Raw genomic sequence first — 25480 nt, 5'->3', positions numbered from 1 at the left:
TTGCAGCTTTCAGAGTTTATTAAAGACACCCTAAACCATATATTTCCTGAAAGCACATGACCAATAGAATACAGATTTTTAAGGCACAATAATATAAACATCAAATATTTGTAAATTTCTTTTTTTTTTTTTTGTTTTTTTAATTGTGGCTGGAGAAAATCGGATGTACCCAAAAGTTTCTTAGACAATCTGGAGGTTTTCCTTTTTCACTAGCAGAATTACACACACACACACACACACACACACACACACACACACACACACACACACACGGGGGTGGTGGGGGATTTGAGATATTGGAGGTCTAAACCGACCCCCATATTTCCTCCTCTGGGAGATTGATTGGGTAGAAGAGGTAATTGAGGCCGGGAGTGAAGGGGATAGTAAAGGAGGGAGTGGAGTGGAAGGGAGAAGCTAGGGAACGGGAAGCGGCGGCGTGGGGAGGGTCACATTTAGGGTTAATAACTGATCAGCAAGTTGTAATTCACTGATCAGAGTTATAGAATTGTTCAGCAGAGTCTGCTGACCAATTCTGCTATAAGGTTATGGTCATTGAAGTGACCATTAGCTTATAGAAGAGGGAGAAAAGAGACTTGGCCACCTGCAGGCACTTCTGTAGGTCAGTACGGCACATGGACCTGGCAGTGAAAGGGTTAACTAGGTAGTGAAAACCTGCAACAATAGACCTACAAAAAACTGAGCGTCATTGTCGCTATGATAAAAAAATTAAGTGAAGGGGACTCTTTAACGGAGGCCTAAAAAGCAGTGCAAACTTAAAACGTTCTAATCATTCCCGTTTATCAAAACCTGTATTATTTTTTTATTTTTTTTGTCAGTATGTACACTTTTGAAACAAGGTTGGTGTGTGGTGTTTTATATATTTTTTTTTTTCTCTCCTCTCCCTTCCCAAAGGTGTGTACTTTAAAGCAGAAGAGCATGCAGATCAATCTCAGGAAAGCTTAAGCAACTCTTCACTTCGAAGAAAGCTGTTTTTGGATGGACAAGTCAGTGGATCAGAGTGTTCTTCACCCTCCTCTCCGCCACCAGGCACTTATGATGCTCCTCCAGCCCCTCTGGGAGTTCTCTGCTCAATAGATCTGTCTCCTGTGCGATGCAGAAGCCCCATGCAAACTCCCAATTCGGTAATTCTGTTCACACAATTTCTGTATTAAAGGGACCAGATCATTAAGCCCAACAAAATATTCCTAAAAGATTATATGTGTATTTTATTGTAGTCTTGTGTAAAAGCCCTGAGGTTGCTGCTGAGTGCTGCCATCTTAGATGTGATGTGAGTAGACTACAGTTGCTGTGTGTTGGAAGTAGTGTAGGATGTTGGCCAGCATAGGGGGTAATTGTACACTCCTAGAAGAGGATTGCGAGAAGGGGGGGGGGGGCTGTGCTAGTTGGGCTACTTTCACATAGAGGTGCTTTACAGGTGCTAGATCGCTAAAAATAGCGCCTGCAAAGCTCATCTCCTGTCACTCCAGTGTGAAAGCTGGAGGGCTTTCACACTGGAGCTTGTGTGCTTGCGGGATGTTAAAAAATAAAAATAAAAAATTAAATAAATCCTATACTAGTGGTGAATACCTTGCTCCTAAAGCGACCCTGCCCATTGAAATCTATGGGCAGCACTGCTTTCTGGGTGCTATTATACCTTTATTCGGCTGCTAGCGGGGGGGGGGGGGGGGGGGGGGGGTGAAAAGCGCCGTAAAGACTGTAAAACTAGCGACGCTTTACCGCCGATACCTCAGTGTGAAAGTGCCTGTAGACTAACTAGTCAAATTTTCTCGTACATTCACATTAAAAAAATAAAAAATTTATAGAAAAAAAAAAATTCAGTTAAGCTTTTTCCTTTTTTTGTGTGGCAATCTTTCAGCATCTTACTTTTTCTCCCACAAAGCTTAAGCTGGCCATATGTGGATCAAAATTAGGACAATTCAGAAAGACTTGGTGATCAACTCTGCCCAAACTGAACTGTCATGATTGTGCTTGTTCAGCAACTGCAGGCAATTGGCTGCATTGCTGATCAGTGTATTATGGCAGTGGAAGGAGTCCTGCTGGCAGAATAGAATACCTTGAATGTGTGTAGATCGGGGGTGCGCAACCTTTTTGAAGAGCAATGGCCACTGAAGCAACCTGGTAACTGGTCACGGGCCAAAATGGGTGGATGTCCATGCTGCATATGCAGAACAGACATGAACACTGCCCACGCTACTCTATGGGTCCTCCAATTCAATCTGCCCAGACGGAAGGGGACAGATCTTTATTTATTTTTGATCGGGTTGGAGGCAAACAGAGGTAAATGGACATGGAGGCAGTGGCGACTGGTGGGTTCTAATAGGGGAGACAGAGCTGTCTATGGATGGGCCCCCACTGCATAGAGGTGAATGGAGGGTCTGAAGGCTGCTTTCACAATGATGCGCCACATGCACCGTGGCTTTCCTGCAGGTTAGCTGCCGTTTGCCATAGACTTCTATTATATCCTACAGGTGTGGTGCACTTACTGAGTGCACCAAACCCACATGTAATAACAGAAGTCTATGGCTCAGTGCAGGTGCTCTGCACCTGCGGATCAGTTTGAAAGCAGCCCACTAACCACTGCAGAACAGATATGCCCATATATACGCTGTGATTTCAGTAATAAACTTCCTTTTTTAATAAGTCTTCCACTCAGTTTTCCCTGGCTGTCGCTATCCCAGGCAGAGTGCATTTGGTATCGAATGTGACAGCAGCTGGTGCTATACAAGAAGCATCAGCTTAAGCGGCTCTGCAGCTGCTTGCTTTCTCTACTGTTGGCTTCATTCACGACACTGATGTTCTGGGATGGCAGGTTGGCAACCTGCCATCTGGGCTTGCCAAACAACCACCCCAGAGCAAGAGGTCACGGGCCACTGGTGTAGATGGACGAATCGCCCAATGATCCATCTACAGCCAGCTTTAGTCACTGCAAAGGCGCAGTATCATCTTCACCTCTCCTGAGCACACACGTGTTTGTGTGTGGGGGGGGGGGGGGTTGGTTTTCTGTTTTTGCAATTTTCATTTGAGGTTCATTCACCTGGCTGCACACAACACAGACCAGCATATTTCTGTTGCTGGTATGGCCAGGCATTGACTTTCTGCTGTGAATACTTAGCCTGTACAAATCGATGACGCAGTGTAATGGCACATGAAGTGATTATCTATGGTTAGGGACAGATGGTGAGGATGCAAATGATATTGTCAATCGTCATAATTTTTTTTTTTTTTTTTTTTTTTTTTTTTACACCTAGTCTGTTTACTACATATGCAGTAAAATTTAAGCCAGCCATAGACTCCTTTAATTTTCTTTTATTTTTTCCAGTGTCGGGGTGCAGGAAGCCGTTCCAGCCATGGTTATTGCTAGCGGCTATAACCACTGGCAATAATTGCATGAAAAATCTTATAGGCTGGATGTGCCCAAATTGATCGATTCAACTTGGGTACAATCAGCCTGCCCATACGTGGTTGAAATCTCAGCTGGTCCCTGCTGAACCAGCCAAGATTAAAACCTATGGCCAGCTTTAGACTGAGGAGGAGGGGCAGCACTGAGTCATTCGGGGCTCTTGTGCTTTTGCAGTCAGTCAAACATGCCTTTTTTTTTTTTTTTTTTTTTTTATTATTATTACCGTATATACTCGAGTATAAGCCGAGATTTTCAGCCTCTTTTTTGAGGCTGAAAGTGCCCCCCTCGGCTTATACTCGAGTCATCGCTGTCTGCCCGCTCGATCAGCGTGTCGAGCAGACAGACAGCGGCCATTCTATTCAAAAGCCGCGCCTCCGGCTCCGCCTTCGCCTGTGATAGGCGGAACACTGAATTTCCCAGCAGCCTGTGTTCCGCCTATCACGGACATCGTATCATCCTCGTACTACGGACGAGGATGATACGACGTCTGTGATAGGCGGAACACAGGCTGCTGGGAAATTCAGTGTTCCGCCTATCACAGGCGAAGGCGGCGGCGCAGCTTTTGAACTTTACAATGGCCGCCGACGAAGAGGGCACGGGACGGCACGGCACGGGACGGGACGGGGGCAAGGCAAGGCAAGGCACGACACGGGACGGATGCAAGGAGGCAAGGCACGGCACGGGACGGAGGCAAGGAGGCAAGGCACGGGACGGAGGCTCGGGACAAAGGTAGGCTGGACACACACACACACACACACACGGATGGAGACACACACACACACACGGATGGAGACACACACAGGGATGGATGGATGGATGGATGGAGACACACACACACAGGGATGGATGGATGGAGACACACACACACACAGGGATGGATGGATGGATGGATGGAGACACACACAGGGATGGATGGATGGATGGACACACACACACACAGGGATGGATGGACGGACACACAGGGATGGATGGACGGACACACAGGGATGGACGGACACACAGGGATGGACGGACACACAGGGATGGACGGACACACAGGGATGGACGGACACACACACAGGGATGGACAGGCATGTCTCACCCTCGGCTTATACACGAGTCAATAAGTTTGCCAGTTTTTTTGGGGGTAAATTGGGGGCCTCGGCTTATATTCGGGTCGGCCTATACTCGAGTATATACGGTATTTTAAAACGCATGCCTGAATGAAAATAAACACTTTGGCAAACGGTTCCCTTTTATGTAAGTTATTGAATAAATTTTTGCTGGGACTTCAGTTCTAGGTTAAACAGTTGGACACAACTAATTTAAGCTAATCTTCTATCCAATTTTAAAGGGACAGTTTTCTTCAAGTCCAATTCAAGGTGGACGAAGAGCTTATAGTCTTGGAAGCAGTGCAAGCCCCATGTTCTTTGAAAAGTCACCCCCAAGAGGCTTGTCGCCTGCATTCTCCCCAATATCAACAGATGTAGGAAAGACACCAATGGCTGGTAAGTATGTCAAAGTGTTTGAAATTGTAAAAACTGCTTAATAGAATCCACTCAAAATTGACACCTCAGTTTGGGAAGGCATCAGTGTAAAGAATTGCCAGTAGGCTTTTGTAATTCCTAGGACTCAGCGTAGTTTGTACCTTTTTTGTAACAAAGCTATAATGTAGGTTTATCTTTTTCTATCCGCCTCTGTTCACATATGCAAATTGTAGGGCTGCAACTAACTATTTTCATAATCGATTAGTTGTCCAATTTTATTGTTTCGATTTAATCTTAAAAAAAAAAAAAAAAAAAGTGTGGTGTATAATTTAGTTAAATATGCAAAGATAAAAAAAAAGGCAATTTATTCTTAAATATCTCTATGTAGTGGTAAATCTAAATGACCAACTATATGGTTAGGAAGCAAAATCTCGAATCCACTCTGAGAATACCAGACAGAAGTGATATACTGTATATACCAGGGGTACTGAATTAAAATTCACGGGGGTCCGGTCAGTAAAATTTTCTTCCCGCGGAGGTCCGAATGTCATATTGGTCATGACTCCGATCCTTCACATTACAGCCTCCCGTGCACATCACAATTGTTTTCTATTGCCCTTGTAGATACCTGGGTTTTTCTAGGGCAGAAAAACAGATCTCTGCACAAGTGTGGACAAGCCCTTACATCAGTGCCCTCAGTCCCCCCTTCACAGCACATTTCTCACTTTTACATCACAGTCCCCCATCAGAAAACCCCGCAACCCATTACAGACTCATCACAATGTGTCCTTTTAAAGACCCCATCACAGAGCCCCCACCTCATTACAGACCCCCCCCACAAACACAGATCCCCCATTACAGATCCTCTTCACCACAGACCCCCCCCCCCTCAGCACAGATCCTCACTCCATCACATATCCCCCCCCCCCCCCATCACAGACCCCACTCCATAACAGATCCCCCCCCTAATACAGACCCCACTCCATCATAGATCCCTCGATCACATATCCCCCCATTACAGACCCCACTCCATCACAAATATCCCCTCCGATACAGATCCCCCTCCATCACAGACCCCCCCCCCCCCCCCCGATACAGATCCCCCCCCCCCTCGATACAGACCCCCCCATACAGATCCCCCTCCATCACAGATCCCCCCCCTCCATCACAGACCCTCCCCCCTCCATCACAGTCCCCCCCTCCATCACAGACCCCCCCGATACAGATCCCCCCTCCATCACAGACCCCCCCCCCCCCCCCCGATATAGATCCCCCTCCATCACAGACTCCCCCCCGATATAGATCCCCCTCCATCACAGACTCCCCCCCGATATAGATCCCCCTCCATCACAGACTCCCCCCCCGATATAGATCCCCCTCCATCACAGACTCCCCCCCCCCCGATATAGATCCCCCCCCCCCCCTCCATCACGGACTCCCCCCCCACCCGATACAGATCCCCCCCCCCCCCCTCCATCACGGACTCCCCCCCCCCCCCCCCCCCCCTCCATCACAGATCCCCCCCTCCATCACAGATCCCCCATTAACGGCCCCACTCCATCACAGGCCCCCCGTTACAGACCCCATTCCATCACAGACCTCACTCCATCACAGACCCCTCTAATACAGATTCCCACTCCATCACAGACCCCATTCCATCACAGATTCCCCCCCAATGCAGACCCCATTCCATCACAGATTCCCCCCCAATGCAGACCCCATTCCATCACAGATTCCCCCCCAATGCAGACCCCATTCCATCACAGATTCCCCCCCAATGCAGACCCCACTCCATCACAGACCCCCGTAATACAGACCCCCCCATTACAGATCCCACTCCATCAGTCCTCCCTCAACATTACAGCGTCCGAATGTCCCTTTCATCATCGCAGCATTCCCCCTTCCTCCCCCTCCCCACACTGCCCTACCTTATTCACACAAGCCGGGAAGCACGCATGGCAGGTCCGGACAAAGGGCGGGACTTTTCAAGTTAAAAGGGGGTGATTGGTTGCTGGGACCGCCCCACTGCCTAGCAACCAATCACCCACTTCGTAACTTGATAAGTCCCGCCCTTTGTCCGGACCTGCAGCGCTTCCAGGCTTGTGTGAATAAGGAAGGGGAGTGATGCAATGATGAAAGGGAGACACCTGCCAAGCCTCACGTGTAAATCAAGGATTTTAGCGGCAGCGGCGGGCTGGCAATCCGGCAGGGGATAGAAAACACACAGGCAACTATTTGCGAGTCTGCGGGCCGGATATGGCTGCTACTGGGTCCGGATTCGGCCCGCGGTCCGCCATTTAGTGATGCCTGGTATATACTATTAGTTACTAATATACTATTGTTTAAAAAGAAAAAGCAACAATTTCTTCCTTCAAAAAAAATGTAATTTTAAGAACGTTCGTTCGATTTTCTAATCGTTAGTGGGGTCATTTTCAACCTCAGTGACAGGAAAATTTGTAAATGGAAAACTTCTTGGTCAAAGGAATAGATGGTGTATATGGTTTTTGTTCAGAAATTGTATTCATTTTAAAAACAAGTTAAAATTTCAAACCTCTTTCAAGGTGGGGGTTTTTATTTTTTTTTTTTTGTTTTTTTTTTTTGTCTGACAATTGATCCATGTGACCAGCATAAGGCTTGGTAAATACCTATGCAGTTTGCTTTTAATCTGTTTGGAGTTTTGCTGCGATTTGCGTTTCTGCAAAAAGCACCAAAAAAACACATTAGGTGTGAACCAGGTCTATGACGTTTAGTAACCTAATGGGGTTAAAAAAAACAGTTAGCCATTTATAGTACAAAAAAGCAATCACTGCTGTAAGGGATAATGTTCACAAAGGGAGAAGGAAAGGGGAAATTATATATATTTGTGTGTGGTAATATTGGTGAAGGGAAAGTGAATGTGTTTGAATTTTTTTTTTTTTTTTTTTTGTGTGTGTGTTGTTGGTGAATATAAAAGGAAAGAAAAGGGGGGGGGGGGGGCGCAAGGGCTGAATGTATATAGATAAGTTATAAATAAGAAACCGGAATATATTGAATTTTGTATGTAAATGAATATGCTTGGAAAAATAAAAAAAATTATAATAAAAAAAATCACGACAGTAAGGGTTTATATTTATTTTATTTTTTAATTTATTTTTTCCTCATTCTGTTACTGGCCGATTAATCTATAATGAAAATAGTGATCAATTAGTTGTTTCAGCCCTAGAAAATTGTGTTTTGAACCACATCCTGAGCCTTGCAAATTCCCACCTGAACCGCTGCACAAATGCCTGCTTTCTTTCTTCCTTCTTCCACTCCAAATTAAAAAAAAAAAAAATGCGTTTGTCTTGACTGATGAGGTGGCACTTATATGCTACACTGATGAAGGGGGGGGGGGGGGGCACTGGTGTTTACACTGTGATTGGACACAGCTGATCATGTGGTAAAGAGCCTATGTCATAGGCTCAGACTGACAGCACACCACCGGTTGGTGCGTGCTAGCAGCTTATCCTGGTGGACATCATATGACACCCAGTCAGGATAATACAACCACTTTCCGGCTGTCATTTTACGATATGGTGGTTGGAAAGCGGTTATACGTCTCTGCTTTGTGCCTTGTGAGTTTGGAGGGAAATGCTAATATATCTGTAACTGTTTATTACAGAAAAGAAGAAGTTATCATTCCTTTCCCCAGACACCCTTTCTTCTTCAAATTCCATGGTCAATTCATGTACCAGAAGCCCTTTAATTGAAGGATGTTCTCCAATCAAGAGTGTGTTTGGCAGGAGTTCCCATGTTTGCAGGGACAGCGCACAGTTTCGGACTGCTGTACCATTCTCAATTGAACATCTAGAGGAGGAGAAGGAAAACTCCCCTCCTACACATGTCTCCTCACCTGATGGCAGTATTGTTATACAGTTACATAACCTGGATACATCCTTTCCAGAGGCACACACCATGGACCCACTGACCACTGCACAATCAAGATTATGTAAAGAACTTGAAAATGACTTCAAAGAAAATGATACTGTAGAAATGGTGGATCCTGTGGAACTTGAAGATGATCAAATTTGGGTTAAAGCTGCTACTGTGACAGACAACACTCCAGTGACTAGTTTTATGACTGGGAATATATTTAGTGTTGAGACTTCTCACATGTGCATGTCGCCTTTAGCAGAGAGCAGTGTCATTCCTTGTGACAGCAGTAGCATTCAGGTAAGAATCATCCTCCTCTGAGGAATCGGGGGAAATAAAACTACCTGCTGTAGTCCTGATAATTTTTACTTGCAGATCTAAGAAGACATGAGCAAACACTTCTGTACAGGCTTGATGAACATTCATGCTTGCATGTTTATGGGTGAAAATATTTAAAGCCCATCTGCAGTGGGGTCTCCTCACACTGCAGTGGTTAAATACTCATCCACAGGGAGATGACTGTGGGGTTGATTTGCTAAATCAGGAGAGTTGCAAAATCCTGGTGCAGCTGTTCATGGTAGCCAATCGGCTTCTAACTTCAGCTTGTTAAAGTGGTTGTAAGGCTGCTTTCACACTGAGGTACTATAGAGTTAAAAATAACGCCTGTAAAGCTCCCCTCCTGTTGCTTCAGTGTAAAAGGCTGAGTGCTTTCACACTGGAGCAGTGCGCTTGCAGGATGGTAAAAAAAAAGTCCTGCAAGCAGCATCTATGCAGCACTGTAGGAGCGGTGTATACACTGCTCCTAAAGCGCCCCTGCCCATTGAAATTAATGGGCAGCCCTGCCAAACAGGGTTTTAACAACACTTTTTTTTTTTTTTTTTTTTTTTTTTGGGCCACTAGCACTAGGGGTTAAAAGTGCCCTGCTAGCAGCCGAATAGTGCCACTAAAAGGATGGTAAAGCGCGGATAAAAATGGCCGTGCTTTACTGCCGACATCCCCAACGCTTCAGAGTGAAAGCACTCTAAAAACATAAAAAAAAAAAAAGAGGAAAGCCTGTTTAAGGCATGATCTGTAGCACAGTGCTTGTGCTGTGTAATGATACCGTGGTCAGTTTACATGCCTCTGTCCTCCCGCTCTCTGCTGTGAGCCCCCTCACCCGCTATACAGCAAAAATACTTGTGGATTACACAACACTTGTACATTGTGCATTGATATCAGTCCCTGCCCTCGGGAGCTTACAATTTAAAGTTCCCATTGCATACACATACTAGGGCCAAATTAAACAGGAGCCAATTGCTTACCAGCATGTCTGGAGTGGGGGGGGGGAAAGGGGAGTACCCGGAGGAAACCCACGCTGGCACCAAGAGAACATGTAAACTCCAAGCAGGTAGTGTGATGGTTGGGCTTCAAACAGACGATCCTAGTGCTGCTAGGCAGAAGTGCAAACCAGTACTTGGCTATTCTGAAGCTGGTCCGGTCACATTGCCGACTTCAGTATAGAGGATTGACAGCTGACAACCGATGCCCCATAGTAAGCCTATGCATTACATCACACATCTGCAGCTGTTGTAGCTACGTCTCCTCCTTTTGCGCTGACGCTGTGATCAGACTGGAGCAGCTTCAGAATCGACAACTATTGACTTCTTTCTTTTTATAGAGTACATGGAATAGATGTTTTAGAATGAGGGTGGGAGTAGATTAAGTCTTAGTTAGAATTTGACTGGAAAGTGGCAGTTACACTGTTGGGACAAATCTATGCTGACAGTGGTGCTTGCAATGATATTTATGTAAAACTTTTATCCCCCAAAAAAACATTGTAACTGCTTAAAATGCGTTAGCTGGTGTTTTGGCTTTAATTTGTTTGGTCAAGTCCATCTAAATGTACTAGTGCATCTAATGCTACACTCTCCCCAGACTGACAATACTACAGTCCAAAGGTGTCTGTTGCCACTCTATCCAGCGTGAAGACACCCTAAGACCCCTTTTCAGACTGGGGCGGGATCCACCTGCTCAGCTGAGAGATCCCCCGCTGAGCAGGCTTGATCTGGGTGATAGGTCTGTGTCTGCTATGCAGAACAGAAATGACTGCATGTTTGTTTCCACCTGATTTGCCGGACGGATGGCAAATGTATCCCCATCCGTTTGTTTTTAGTGGACCAGATTGGATGACAGCGGATACATGTCCGCTGACATCCGCTGCTTCATAGAGAGCTGTGGATGGTCTGATTTGGGTCCGCCTAAAAAAAAAAAAAAAAAAAATTTAAAAAAAGGACAAGCGGACCTGAGCGTTCCACTGATGTGAAAGGGGCCTAAGAAAGAACATGTTATTGGTGTCGCCAGGTGACAAAAGGCCTGAAAGAGAAAATTAACCACCACATTATAAAGATTGGCAAGCTGCAATATGTTTTATTTTTGGGCTTAATACTGCTTTAAGGCTGGTAAGGGGGCTTACTGGCTAGGTCATTGGGTAAAGATTTAAGGATAAAAAGTAGGGATGCACTGAAATTTCGGTCGCCGAAACATATCGTCCGAGAATGGTGTTTTCAGCACATTGCCGAAAAGGAAAATCTTGCTGATAATGGGGGCAGGGCCTGGGCGGGCCTCCACTCCCTGGTGCCGCCCATTTCAGGGGCGTTTTCCTGACTCATCCCCAGTCTTCTTTCCTCCCGAGTGGTGATCTCGGTGTGTCACGGAGCTGTGCATTGAATTGCCTGGGCGGCTGCAGTAACAATGTCCCGCCTCCTGTGACAGACAGCACACTGATCCAATGGCGAGACATTGAATCAGCCTGACGTGATTACAGGAGGCAGAACATTGTTACTGCAGCCGCCCAGGCAATTCGATGCACAGCTCTGTGACACATGGAGATCACCACTCTGATCTGGGCACGGGTGAGGCTGCATTCAGACACTGGCAAGCTGCATGAGGGGAAAAGCGTGTGCCCAGGGCAAGCATTACTGCAGAGTTTTGTCCGCAGCTAAACCACAAGGTGTGTGGGGTTTCTTTTTTTTTTTTTTTTTTTTTTTTTTGTGCCCACAGTGCTACTGCATCCAAAAGAGTCATTTGTTTACCTCTGGCCGCTTGTGTGAATGTAGCCATGCTATATAAAACCAGGTCACAGGCCAAAGGCTGTACTCCCTTTATTGGCCATATAAAAAAAAAAAAATATCTCCTATCTCGTGAACTAGAGCCATTGGAATACATGGAGAACACTGTGCATGTATTTTATCAGGCAGGTTGCATCTGAGGGGACTGGTGAGGCTGCATCCATCTCCTGTACCATGTCTTCACTCTCTCTGACCATCTCCTGTATGAAAATATTTTTTAAAAACAGCCTTTTTCGGTTTTCGGCCTAGTGGGGGTTTTTTTTTTTCCCGGTATCGGGTTCGGCACCAAAAAACCCATTCGGTGCTCCCCTAATAAAAAGCCTAAAGGGATTGTAAAGCTTCAGTGTGTTATTTAAAAATGAATAAATGTCATCATACTTGCCTCCACTGTGCAGTTTTTTACACGGAGTGGCTCCCGGGCCTCCTCTTCTGGGGTTCCTCAGCGGCACTCCTGGCTTCTCCCCGCATTGAGTGTCCATGCTGGAGAAGCTCTCTCCTACAGTGCACACCTGTGCGGGTGCGCTCCCGAGTCCTGCAACTGTGTCCATTCACAGAATGCAGGACTCTGCTCCGCGTCATTGGATGGGATTGGCGGGAGCCAATAGCTGCACTGCTATCCATCTATCCAATGAGGACACCAGCTAGAGCTGGTCTGCACGTTCCCAGCCGGCAAAGGTTTGGGTTCAGGTTTGTAAAGGGGGGCTGCAGCACCGCATTAAGGTGAAAAACCATGAGGGTTTACAACTCCTTTTTAATGTAGCCAGTACATTCAGGGATTGCTTTTTGGTTTAGTTACCCTTTTAGGGACTGATGACATTTCGTTTTTTTTAAGAGGGGGGGGGGGGGAAAGAAATACATTTTAAAGTGGGATGCGCCCTAAAAAAATAAAATTAAAATAAAAAGTCGGCAGCTACAAATACTGCAGTTTCAATAATCGGACACTTGCCTGTCCCAGGGTCTAGCGATGCGGGAGAATGAAGCCCCCCCCCCCCCCCCTTTGTTCCCCGCTACACTCGCGGCACCCACAGCGTGAGTGGTGTCGCGCAGCGTGATGCGTTGCAGTCATCTGGGACACGTGACAGGTCCCAGATGACTGCGCCGCCGAGGGGGAAGTGATGTCACCACTGAAGGAGGCAGTTTTTTTTTTTTTTTTTTTTTTTTTTTCATATCTGCTGTCTTTTCTTTTTGCTGTCTTTTTCTTTCTGTATTTAGAATTTTTACATTGTGTTAGATTGTTCACTTGCTCATTCAGCTGCAGGAGTATATTCTTGGCTTACACTGGGAGACCGCTGCCTGGAGAAAAGATTCCCCCCCACATTGACAGAGAAGGGAAGATACTTTCAGAGCTGTGCTGTGACAAGACCAGCTCTCTGCTAATCTATTTATAGCAACCTTCCGCCACACAAATTTTCAGCTGCTTTTATTGCCGGTCTTGGAGAAGTTGTCAGACGTTTTGCTGATAACAGAGGATTGAAACAGCAGAAACACATGAGAAAACGCTACAGATATGTGTTTGGAAATGTTCTACAAAAGATCTTAAAGTGGATGTAAACCAGATGAAATTTGACCCAAACAGGGCTTTAGAGACTTGGAGAAAGCTTCTTCATGTTTGCTAAAGCTTGCTATTCACTGGAGCTGCACAATTGTTTTAAAAAAAAAATTGCAATCTTGATTCAATCCCCCCAACCCCCCCCCCTCACAATCTTATTCGGGCATTTCCACGATTCATGTAAGTGCATTAAAAAAACGAAAAAATAAAATTGTATAACAAGACGTTTTACAATCGCTTTAAAAAAAAAAAAAAATCTGGCTAGATAAAAAATTTCTTGCTTATGTGATGCAACAAATAACTGAGCTGCATGATGTTCTTGGTCATTTTTATATTGCTTGCTCTTGTATTGAACTGATCTAACCTCTATCTTTTATACTGTATAACTTCTCTTTTTTTTTTTTTTTTATGTGATTATACATTTAATTTCTTCGCTTTTATTTTGTGATTTACAAAGGTGGACAGTGGTTATACTACACAAACATGTGGATCCAGTTTAATGGATGGAATTGGTGGAGAAGGAGCATACAAAGAGGGCGATTTACAGTTTTCTGAAATTCAGAATGCATCTCAACATGTCAAAACCAAGGTATGCAATAAGCTCTTCATCCTTCCTAGTTGAGCCCTTGTAAGGGCACCAGTGTAGTTAAAAGAAAAAGATGACAAATAATGGAGGGGGGGGGGGGCTTTAACCACTTAAGCCCTGGAAGGTTTACACCAACCCCCCCCCCCCCATGACCAGGCCATTTTTTTGGGCACTGCACTACTTTAACTGACAATTGCGCAGTTGTGCGGCACAGTACCCAGATACAATTTCTCTATCGTTCATTGACTGACACAGCTCCATAATCTTGACCGTAGGGTTATTACGCCACCTTCAGGAGAGGACTAGGCAGAACATGTTATACATGTGAAAACAGAACTGTACAGTTCCGCCCAGGGGGCGGTCCCTCTGGTAACAACCCCTCAGCCTGCTTTCTGCAGCTTAGTTTTTTTTTCTGCCTAGTGAAGGAGATGGACCTAGGGACCATTGGTCCTGGGATTATTTTTTATTTATTTTTTTGCTGACTTCTGCCTTTTGCGCAAGATGTTAAGATCCTACGATCTGCTATCAACAGCCAGCTGGGTGACAGGCTGGATAATCTAGATCCTTGTAGTCTCCCCAGCCTGGCTATCAAGCGTGTGCAGACCCTAGCTACACGCTGGGTCAGCCACGACATGCCCCTCAAGCTCCAGGGGCGGGCGGTGAGCTCAACGCTCTGGGGCACAAACGTGACCGGACTACCGATGTCTTTGTCACAGTGTGCAGTGGCCAGCAGCTGGGCGTCTGGAGGTCTGCATGCGCTGATCACCATAGCGCTTTCTCTGTCCTTTCACGGTGTACAGTTGTTTGTCAGCCATTTTTGGTGTGCCTCAGTGGAAAGCATGGTCAGGGGCCATTTTTCTATAGCTCGGCTGCCATTTTCCCTGTGATTATGTCCTTTATACAGGGCGTCTGGCAGCCATTTTGTTGTAGTCTAGCGTGGTTTTTATGCTCAGCGCTGGTCCCTGCTGCTCAGAACAGCAAGGTGTTTTGCTCAGGACACCTGGGAGCTGATACTGGACACAGGCACCAGTAAATGAACAGCACAGCACTCGGTCGGGGTGGTGAGTCCTGCAGTGGGGGCCCCTCAGTCTGCAGCAGCTAGGAGGGTGGGATTGTGCACCTGTCCTAAGTCCCCAAGGGTGGCAGACAGGGTGGGTCAACATGGCTTCAGAAACTGGTGTTTCTTCACCAGAACTCCCTGCAATTGCAACTGGCTCGTCTGCAAACAGTGCAGTGCCTTTGGATGCTTTGAATGTTCGTTGCCAGGGTGGAGGCGGTGTGTGGGCGCTAATGTGGTAAAAAGCGGCCCCTGCCCCCCATCCTCCAGGGAGAGCTCTGACACAGACTGCGGCCCCTGCTCTCGCAAGACAAAGCGCTAGTTGTAGCACTTATCAGAGCTGTGCATGATACCCTGAAAATTCAGGATACGGCAGGTTCCTCTGCTGAAGTAGTGGTCCCCTTTGGGTCCGGTAAGCCAGCCCACACACCTAAGGTGTTTCCGTATCTCACTTGTTTTGATAAGTTCATATACAAAGAATGCGGAAGCCCGCAACGGACCTTCTCGGCCCCTTTTTGAGGAGAGCTGCCTTAAATAATGGTCAGCTCCTCCGGTCGTGGACCTCCCAGTATCCACGATCCCGGTAGAGGGGACTCCTGCATTTAAGGACCCTACTGACAGGAAGGCCGAAGCAGTGGCCTGTTCCTTGTTTACGGTTGTGGGGTCAGCAATATGACAGTACTGGCCACACCACTTGTGTCGCAGACACTTACTGAATGGGAAAAACTTTTGCACTGCGAATTTGAGAAGCAGCAGGCTACTCCCATCTGCGTGGAACTAGCAGACCACTTGGTGCACGGCCGTGCTGTACAGGGCTTCAGTGTCAGCAGTAGCGCTGCAGCGCCTGATTTGCCTAAAATGCTGGTCTGCGGACCAGGCATAAAAAAAAAAAAGCCTTGACTGATCTACCCTTCTTTGGTGAGTGGCTTTTTGGAGCCTCAGATGACATTATTAAAAATGTCACAGGTGGGAACAGTACCTTGCTCCCACAGGCCAGGAAGGCTAAGGAGCCACGCCGCAGGCAAGGGCCCTCATTCTCCGTCCGCTCAAGAGGCCTTCTTTTTTTTTTTTTTTTTTTTTTTTTTTTTTAAAGACTTCGGCTAAACGCTCCCAGTCTGACAGGAAGACCTCTGAGGGACAAAAGCGTCCCCAGAACTGCAAGCCTACTAAGCCTGCGAGCAAAAAGTGCTACAGCATGAAGGTTTGCCCCCCAGGGCCGCCTTCGGGAGTTTGCAGCCCAGTGGACCTCTCGGCTGTCCGACCAATGGGTATGCAAACTGATTTCCTCTGGCTACAAGAGTTCCTCTCTTGGCCACCAAACAGATTCTTCCTCCTCCAGCATACCCTTACTCCCAGCTCGCCGGGAGGCCCTATTGGAGGGCAGTAAGGGACCGGCTAAGCTGTGGGGTGATGGTGCCTGTTTCTGAGTCGGAAAGGTTGCAGGGGTTCTACTCCAATCTGTTTGGACGTACCCCTTCCTTTTTGGGGACTACAATCTTGGACCTGAAATCCCTCTTGTGAAAGTACAGGGGTTCAGAATGGAATCTGTTCGCTCAGTAGTCAATGCACTCCATCAAGGGGACTCCCTGGCATCTTTGGACATCCAGGATGTGTACCTGCACATACCCCTATGCCTCGGGCATCAGAGGTTTCTGCGAAAAAACATTATTTTTTATTTTTCTTCTTTCAGTTGGGGAAGCCCACTACCAGTTTGTGGCTTTCCCTTTTTGGTTTGGTTTCAGTACCCCGAGTCTTTACCAAGGTTTTGGCTCAGATTTTAGCGTTGTTGCGACAACGCGGGACCACAATCGTAGGTTACCTAAACTATCTCCTCCTGAGAGCATCTTCCACCTCAGAATTAAAGGAGGCAGTGGCGATCATCCATGCAAACCCTGCAGGAATTTGGGTGGCTGTTGAACGTAAAAAGTCGGTGCTCATACCGACTCAGCGCTTGTAGTACCTAGGCTTACTGCTGCACTCCATGGAAGCGAGAGTTTTTCTCCCTTCAGACAAACTGCAGACTCTCTCAGAGCTGCGCTTCTGCATGCGAGTTCTGGGCCTCATGGTGGCCTCCTTCGAGGCGGTACCATGCGCCCAGTTTCACACCAGAGTCTTGCAGAAGGAGATATTGACAAAATGGGACAAATCTCCCCTATCCCTGGATTGGCAGATTCGGGTAAGCCAGTCAGTTGGAGGCCGAGGGGATTCCAGTAATGCTGATTACTGGAACGCCGACCTAGTATGCCTGGTTACAGACACTCTCTGGCGACTACCGTTACGAGAGGACCTTCTGTGTCATGGTCCGGTTCTCCTCCATCCTGCTTTACCATCGCTGGTTTTAAAGGAACCGGGGCCTGTCGGACTCGGTGATTTCAACTATGTTGAGGGCACGAAAATCTTCTCGGAAGATATGGAGATGTAGGCCTTCCAGGTATGATGGTATGTGTGAGGAGAAAGGGTGGTGTCCGTGCACCTATTCTGTTTCCAGAATCCTGTTTCTACAGCGAGGAGTAGACCAGAAACTGGCTTTAAGCACCATTTTAAGAGACAAATGTCCCCCCCCCCCCCCCCAACGACCCCTGGCATCTCGCTCTCTAGTGAGCACTTTATTCAAGGCGTCCGGCATGTAGTTCCTCCGGTGCGTCCACCTTTACCCCCATGGGATCTGAACCTGGTGCTATCGGCGCTTCAGAAACCGCTGTTTGAGAACATCAGGGAAATCACCTTGTTGACTCTTTCTCAGAAAGTGGTCTTCCTAGCGGCCAGGAGGTTTTCGGAACTGGCAGCCTTGTCTTGCAAGTCGCCCTACACATCCTAAGGAGGTGGCCCTTCATTCCCTGGACGTGGTCCGGGCTCTAAGGGTATATTTGTCTGCCACGGCTCCCTTTTTGGAAGTCCAGACTCTGTTCATTTCGGTAGCTGGTCCGAAAAAGGGTATTTTCCAGGTGGATCAGGCAGATTGTGGCCTACACCTTAAAGGGGCAGGTGCCCCCCCTTTCCTGTCACGAACCATTCCACCAGGGCAATTGGAACCTCTTTTGGGCTTTCCGATGTCAAACATCAGTCGCTCAAGTGTGTAAGGCGGCGACTTGGTCGTCCGTTCACACTTTTACCAAATTCTACAAAGCGGCTTTAAGCGCATTGCCTGATGCCTGCTTTGGCCGCAAAGTTTTGCAGGCGGCCACGTAATGTTGAAATTCTGCACTTTCCTCCATTTTAAAAATACAGTTGTCTGAGTATTAATGCACTGTTGCATTTGTTGACCTCAAGTTCTGATGCGGGTAGTTAAGATGGTGACTCCCCGGTTAGGGAGCACTGTTGGTTGTGGGTGAAGTTTTATGCTGTTCCCACCCCTTGATATGACACTGCTTGGGGACGTCCCTACGGTCAAGATTAATGGAGCTTTGTCGGTCAGTGAACGATGGAGAAAATAGGGTTTTTGTGCTCTCTGTAAAATCCTTTTCTCTGTAAAATCCTTTTCTCTGAAAAGGCGACCATGAGGGCCAGAACTCTCATGGAGAGTCTCAGACAGGTGTCTATGCTCTCTCAAAACTCATTCTTGGGTCTTGAAATCAGTTTGTTCAGTGTGTTTAAAAAAATAATAAAAAATTGCTTCGGCTGTATGTAGCTTAGGCCCAGGTATTGCAGGTGAAGACGAGGCTGCAGAGCAGATTTTTGAAGGCCAAAAGCTTGGAGCATCTGCATTCTTTGCAGACAGCTGGAAGGGAGTCCTTTTTAAGAGCAGGCCATCTAGATAACCTGTGACCTGATTGCACGGTGTTCTGAGAAGGGCTAGAAGAGGTGCAAGGATCCTTTAGTGAAGGATAGGCCAAAGGGCAATGAAATGCTTTCCTGTATCCTTGGTTTTTATATCAACCTAATAAAACATTCCCCTACCCCAAGGTGTTTTTTACTGCACTCCAAAAGCAATGGGCACCCCTGGTGCCTACTTCATGGTCTTGAAATCTTCTCCACCACAGACCATGTTTGCACAGTAATGCTTCATAGACTTCAATGGGGCCTTCTACACTAGACGTACAGCCCTAGCACTATACTTACCTGAGCCCTATCGTGATCCAGCACTGCTCAAGAGCAGCAGCTCTGTCTCCTCACTGGAGATCAAGGCAGTGCCAGGAGCCATTGGCATAAGAGAGCAAGGGGCAGAGCTGACCTGTCTGTTTCAATGGACACAGCGCAGCTCTGGAGCAAGCCCGCACAAGTGCTCCCATAACAAACTGCTTACTATAGGGCACTCAGAAGGGTGGAGGAGCCAGTAGTGCCAGCAGGGGGACCCCAGAAAAGGAAGATTGTGGCTCCTGTGTGCAAAACGATTGCACAGTGTAGATAAGTAATGATATGGCTTTTATTTTTAAAAAGGAAAAAATCCTTTAGAATCATTTAATCTGTATCCTGTGATAATTTTTGTAATCAAACATTACCAGTATTCTATATAACTCGCGTGCATAACTGAAAATTTATTATGGTGGTCTTTGTAAAATAATATAAAGCAATTTTATTTTTTTCCTTCTAACCAAGGATTTTTCCGCTTTGGAAGTTCAAGGATATAAGCTGTTAGATGTTGAGTCTCCAGAATTGGAATATCTCCCTCAAAAAACAAGTAATACATTACATCAGGTTCTTCAATCTGGAACATGGAAACTCAGCAGAGATCGTCAGGTTAACAGATTTAATAAAAATGGTATGTGTGACATTCATTATGGTGGGTTTTTATTTTATTTTTTTTCTTCTCCCTAGAAAGTACAAAGCGTGACTCCGCTTCTTCTTTTTCTAAAAAAACAAAACAAAACAAAAAAAAAACATTCCCCTCTGGGTGATCTGTGTACATTGTAAGGATTATAACAAACTTTGCAGATTCCTACTTTTTTTATGTTATTCTGAAGAAATCCATGTGTGTTTCTGTGCCTCTGTTCTGAGTGGGTTTAATGTGGGTGGTTTCATAATTGTCAGGTGTGGATCTACAAGGCACTAATGAGGAAAGCTGCTGGGCCTTCATCACTTTAGATGTGTTCCTATTGAAAGTATCTCTGAAAAAATGACATTTTTGTTGCATGGGATGCCTGAAATCTGACTATCTTGGGCAGATTTTTGGGAAAATTGGTGAGCCAATCACGCAAGTAGGAAATTATGTTTCTGGGAATGGTCAGTACGCCCTCTTTGTACAGAACTCCAGGTAGCCATATACCAATGTATTCTCAGAAAATTCCATTGGCTGCAGATTGAAAAAAGGTCATTTTTAATAACATTCAATTACCAGGGCTTGACAAATTTGCTTAGAATCTAGGAGCCAGTTTTTTAAATCCTATGCCAAGCATCCATAACTGCATGTCTGGGGCATCGGGCAATAAGAATTGCTCATGCCTGAAGCCAAGTGATGGAAAAAAATAAACTTTTTGTTTTGTAAGATTTTGCAAAAAATAAATAAATAAATATATATATATATATATATATATATATTATATATATATATATATATATATATATATATATATATATATATATATATATATATATATATATATATATATATATATATATATAAATATATATAAATTTCTCCTTCACTGATGTGCTCTGATAGGCAGCATTGAGGTTGGCACTGAGGTGCCACTGATGGGGAACTGACAGGTAGCACTGATGGACAGCACAGAGTGGCAAAGGCAGGTTTCACAGCCGATAGTATAACTGAATGCTCTGCAGCGCTGCTATGTGTGAAACTACAGAGAAGCTGACAAATTCAGCGTGATGTCGGAGGTGGGTGAGTCCCCCTCTCCCCCCTCTCTCCCTCTCCCCTTTCACACACGTGGCGCTGCTCTGCCAACAGAGTGTGGAGGAGGAACCTCTCACCATGTCACCGTCTGCTGCGCCACTCTCTTCCTGCTCCATCTCACTACTGCCGCTAATCATGTTACCAGACAGTGCTCTGTGTCTGGAGGGAACACGAGGCCTGTGAGGCGGCCCCACTTTCCCGGCCAAGACCCCACAGCTCACCCTGTAGCAGAGGCACCTGTCACTGACAAACCCAGGCCACCTGGCACGTGGGATTTGTCGAGCCCTGAATTACAAAATGCTTAGTGTCGCAATCATGCGCTATATATATATATATATATATATATATAATATATATATATATATATATATATATATATATATATATATATCTATCTATCTCTCTATATATATATATATATATATATATATATATATCTATCTCTCTATATATATATATATATATATATATATATATATATATATATATATATCTCTCTATATATATATATATATATATATATATATATATATATATATATATATATATATATATATATATATATATATCTATCTCTCTATATATATATATATATATATATATATATCTATCTCTCTATATATATATATATATATATATATATATATATCTATCTCTCTATATATATATATATATATATCTATCTCTCTATATATATATATATATATATATATATCTATATATATATCTATATATATATATATATATATATATATATATCTATATATATATATATATATATATATATATATATATATAATTTTTTATTTTATTTTTTTCCCCCATGAAAGATAGATACATATTAGTGAGGATTTATTCTGTGTTCTTGTGCTAATTTTTTATTTTTATTTTCCAGCACGACTCCAAAACACCCAACAAAGCATGGATGGGAGGCCTGTGTCAAGTTTTCTGCAATGATCTTCCAATAGGGGGGGAAAAATAAATCTGTGAATACTGATAAAACTTGACCTTAACCTATGAATGTGAAAAGGTGCTCGGTGCCACCAACCCCCAATGTGGTGTATTTATTCAAAACAACGGTTCTGAACCAAAGGATTTTTTTTTTTTCATTAAGTTGGACAATACAACATTTCATATGCATTTTGCATGATGTCTAAAAGCTTGGCTCCCTGTGTAGATATATTCAGCTGCCATGTATATTTTTCAATTGTACTTTTGATGTATAAATAATGGGCAGATCTGTAAAGATCTGATTACCACTCTCTGTAGTGCTGCTAAACAGAAGTTATTTTCTTCAATGTTCTAGAGCTCCAAGGACAGCTGATGAGCAATAACCTGTCTACCAGTGCTAAGTAAGCACATCTCTGAATGATTGATGTTTACGGGCTAGTAAAAAGGTGACTGTAAACAATAGAAGTCCATTATTTCTTTATGTAGTTAATAACACAGCCTTTAGTCACTGTGGTGAAATGCATTTGAAGGTTAAGCATCAACAAAGGCACCATTAATTTATATACATTATGGGATTCTGATGTTTAGAATCTCTAGAAATTAGGCTTAAAAGGGCTCAACTTTCTATAGCCAACAGCATTGTTCTAAAATTACATTATCCCTATTTGCCAATGTAGAATTTTGTTATTGTTTTGACATAGTTAGAATTATGACAATAATTTTAATATATGAAGACTTGCACATTTTCAGCATTCCAGATTACCATTTGTAATGATTTATACCTGTGCCTGTTCAGAAGTACTCCAGCACCCAGGGGGTACCTGTACTTGGAGCCCCTTCACACTGGGGTGGGCGTCGACAGTAAAGCAGCACTATATTTAGTGGTGCTTTACCAACTCTTTTTGGCTGCTAACGGGATGGTTTTAACCCCCGCTAATGGCTGAAAAGGGGGTAAAAACCACCTGTAAAGCACCACTGCAGTGGCTGTTTGCCGGCACTACCCCATTGTCTTCAATGGGCAGGGGCACTTTAGGAGCGGTGTATACACCGTTGCAAAGATGCAGCTTGCAGTACTTTTACTTTTTTTTTTTTTTTTTTTAACCGTCCTGCAAGCACACCGCTCCAGTGCGAAAGCACTCGGGCTTTCACACTGGAGAGACGGGAGAGGCTCTTTACAGGTGCTATTATTAGCGCTATAGTGCCTGTAAAGCGCCTCAGTGTGAAAGGGGTTTTGGGGAAAGATGGAAGCTGCAATTATTTAACCTCCTTCTGGAAATGTTAGTTGACCCAGGAAAGCCATGTTGCAGATCATGAGTTATGACTTTACTAGTTGCATGCTTTTCCGAGGTTGGTGACATAATTGCATAACAATTCTGGGTACTAAAGAAAACAAATCTACGTGTCAGACAGGTAAATGGCCTCCTCTGTTTCTAGCCATGCAGATTCACTTTAAGGTGAGGTTGCAGTTGAAACCTTTGTTTTGGATAATGAGAAACCTTTTGTCAGCTTTTTATTACTGTCAGTGTCTCTCTATTGGGAGATTTCCCCTCTGCTGTTCTGGTGACTTTAACATTTCAATTTCCTCCCCACGTTTTTCCACCAGGGCAGATTTAATTTCCCCGATTTTAGAGAAACCTAAGCCCATCGATGGGGTTTTTTTTTTGCCTGCTGTAGATTCACTTCCACAACCTATCCAAGCCAGAACCCTGTGGCCATCATGGTTAATCTTTAGCGCTCTCTCGGAAGTGTCACTGCTCATTTACTGTTGCTCTAGGTGATGCATTAATAACCCCACTTCTAGTTGTGTTAATCAATCTGCAGCCAATAAAGCCTTTATTTTATTTTTTTGCACAGAATTTTAATAATCTGCTTTCTCTTTTATATAATGTCAAACTGTTAAATGTTTGACAGTAACAATGAGTGCTACCTTATTTTATAGGTGTTGCAAAATGAATGTAGATAACCTAACTTTTGGATGCCATCAGTGTTCTCTATGGTGTGTGGGTTTTTTTTTTTTTTTTTAAGAAGTTTAGTAAAGTTTTTTTTTAAAGGGCCACTTGTGTAGTGATGGGTCCACTGCCTCAGACACCCAAAAGTGCAGGACTACATAGAAGTCTCTGCTTTGCATTGGTGATCTAGATCTCCCATTTAGACACAGTGGTGCTCAAACAGCAACTGGCTCTTTGTGGCTAAGTTCAGCCCACCCAATGGTTTTAGAATGACCATTCAATCTACATTTTAGATTTACCATCTGCTTGACTAGAGTGTTCAGACACTACATACTTTAGTATATCTAAAGGAGATCAGAGTTGTCTTCAAATGTGTGTGGCCAGCTTTACATCTGATGTTTGGAAAGGTGATCCATCTGTTCCACAATACTGTTTTTCATGTTCTCTATAAAGATAGTACCAATGCTGCTCAATGGCACAATGATGGTATCTGACAGTTTGACTTCTGTTTCTCCTTTGTTGCTGCAGTTTTGTGTTTTTTATGATTTATTGTGTTCGGTGACTGAGATCACAAACTGAGGGTAAAAGGTCCACAGAAGGACAAACTTTATCAAGCAATGTTTTTTTTTTTTTTTTTTTGTATTTGTTTTAGTTCACTATTGTGTTTTACAGCCTCAAATATATATCTTTACTTTTTTTTCCATTTGGCCTCATAAGATACTTTTCATTTGTACATGATTATGTTGCATTGACAGTGAGTGTGAAATGTGTAGTATCTTCTAAACATTTAATTGATCTGTACAAAGTTTATCAGTTTATATATAAACATTGGGTTCCAGAGGTTTGCTGCTTCTTTTAATAGGTGGAGTTTTACATATTTATATACAAAAGTAGTTAATGGGATTCAGGTTGGCTTTACTATGATTTTGTTTTAGGGATCATTGTAAAAAGCGTGACACACTATCTGTAATAAATGTTTTTATTTTGACGCTCTGCATTTACAGTTTTGCTTCTTATAATGTTGCTAAAGTGTCTGTATACAGGCAGTCCCTGCGTTACAAACATCTGACTTGCGTACAACTCATACTTGTTGTCTCTTAGCATTTGTAAGAGGAAATCTACCCCTAGGGAGCGAAATTCTCTCCAGTAAGAGTAAGGTTGGCCATACATCATCAACTTTCTTTTATAGATTTACCAAAACCATATAATATGAGGTCAAATCTGAACACTTTTTTGTGTGCAATCAGGCAAGCCCCTTGTACTACACAGTTGAAGGTAAATCTAAAGGAAATTGAATAAGAAAATTGTATGGTGTATGGCCAGCTTTATGGGGGGGGGTGGAGAGAAACCTTTCTCCATTGAAGCTTTATCACTAGGGATGAGCTCAGGCATGTTCACATGGTCCACGTGCAGAGTCTGCCAGGAGGTCGGTGCAGCGCTGCACTAATCACAGGCAGTGAGACATTGCTCGATCTCTGCAGCCGTGCATCGGGGTAATGTCTCACTGCCTGTGATTAGTGCAGCTCTGCACATGGACCATGTGAACACGCCTGAGCTCATCCCTATTTCTCACGAATCCTTGTTTCCAAAATGCAAAACAAAAACGAGAATTTTGGTGAAATCATCTGAACGGGCAGACGGCAAAACAAATGTTAAGCTTCGTACACACGGTTTGATTGTTTTGGCCTAAATTCTTACAGTTTTAATATGCTCCT

At 44.4% G+C, this 25480-nt stretch overlaps 1 protein-coding gene across 1 annotated transcript in view; it reads left to right on the top strand.

The window, feature by feature from the left end:
* The window catches only part of BORA (BORA aurora kinase A activator), a 47272-nt gene extending 22519 nt beyond the window's left edge, over positions 1-24753 (top strand). Inside the window, exons 8-13 of the mRNA XM_077483127.1 lie at positions 913-1142; positions 4755-4908; positions 8528-9078; positions 13892-14023; positions 19614-19776; positions 21761-24753. Coding sequence (XP_077339253.1) covers positions 913-1142; positions 4755-4908; positions 8528-9078; positions 13892-14023; positions 19614-19776; positions 21761-21822 — 1292 coding nt within the window. The 3' untranslated portion in view covers positions 21823-24753. The remainder of the gene's footprint in view (positions 1-912; positions 1143-4754; positions 4909-8527; positions 9079-13891; positions 14024-19613; positions 19777-21760) is intronic.
* Positions 24754-25480: the final 727 nt, after the last annotated feature.

Source organism: Lithobates pipiens, unplaced genomic scaffold, assembly GCF_037356315.1.
Source record: "Lithobates pipiens isolate NorthernLeopardFrog02 unplaced genomic scaffold, aLitPip1_a1.2 Scaffold_16, whole genome shotgun sequence".
Classification (NCBI taxonomy): Eukaryota; Metazoa; Chordata; class Amphibia; order Anura; family Ranidae; genus Lithobates; species Lithobates pipiens.
This window is presented reverse-complemented; position numbering and strand designations above follow the sequence as displayed.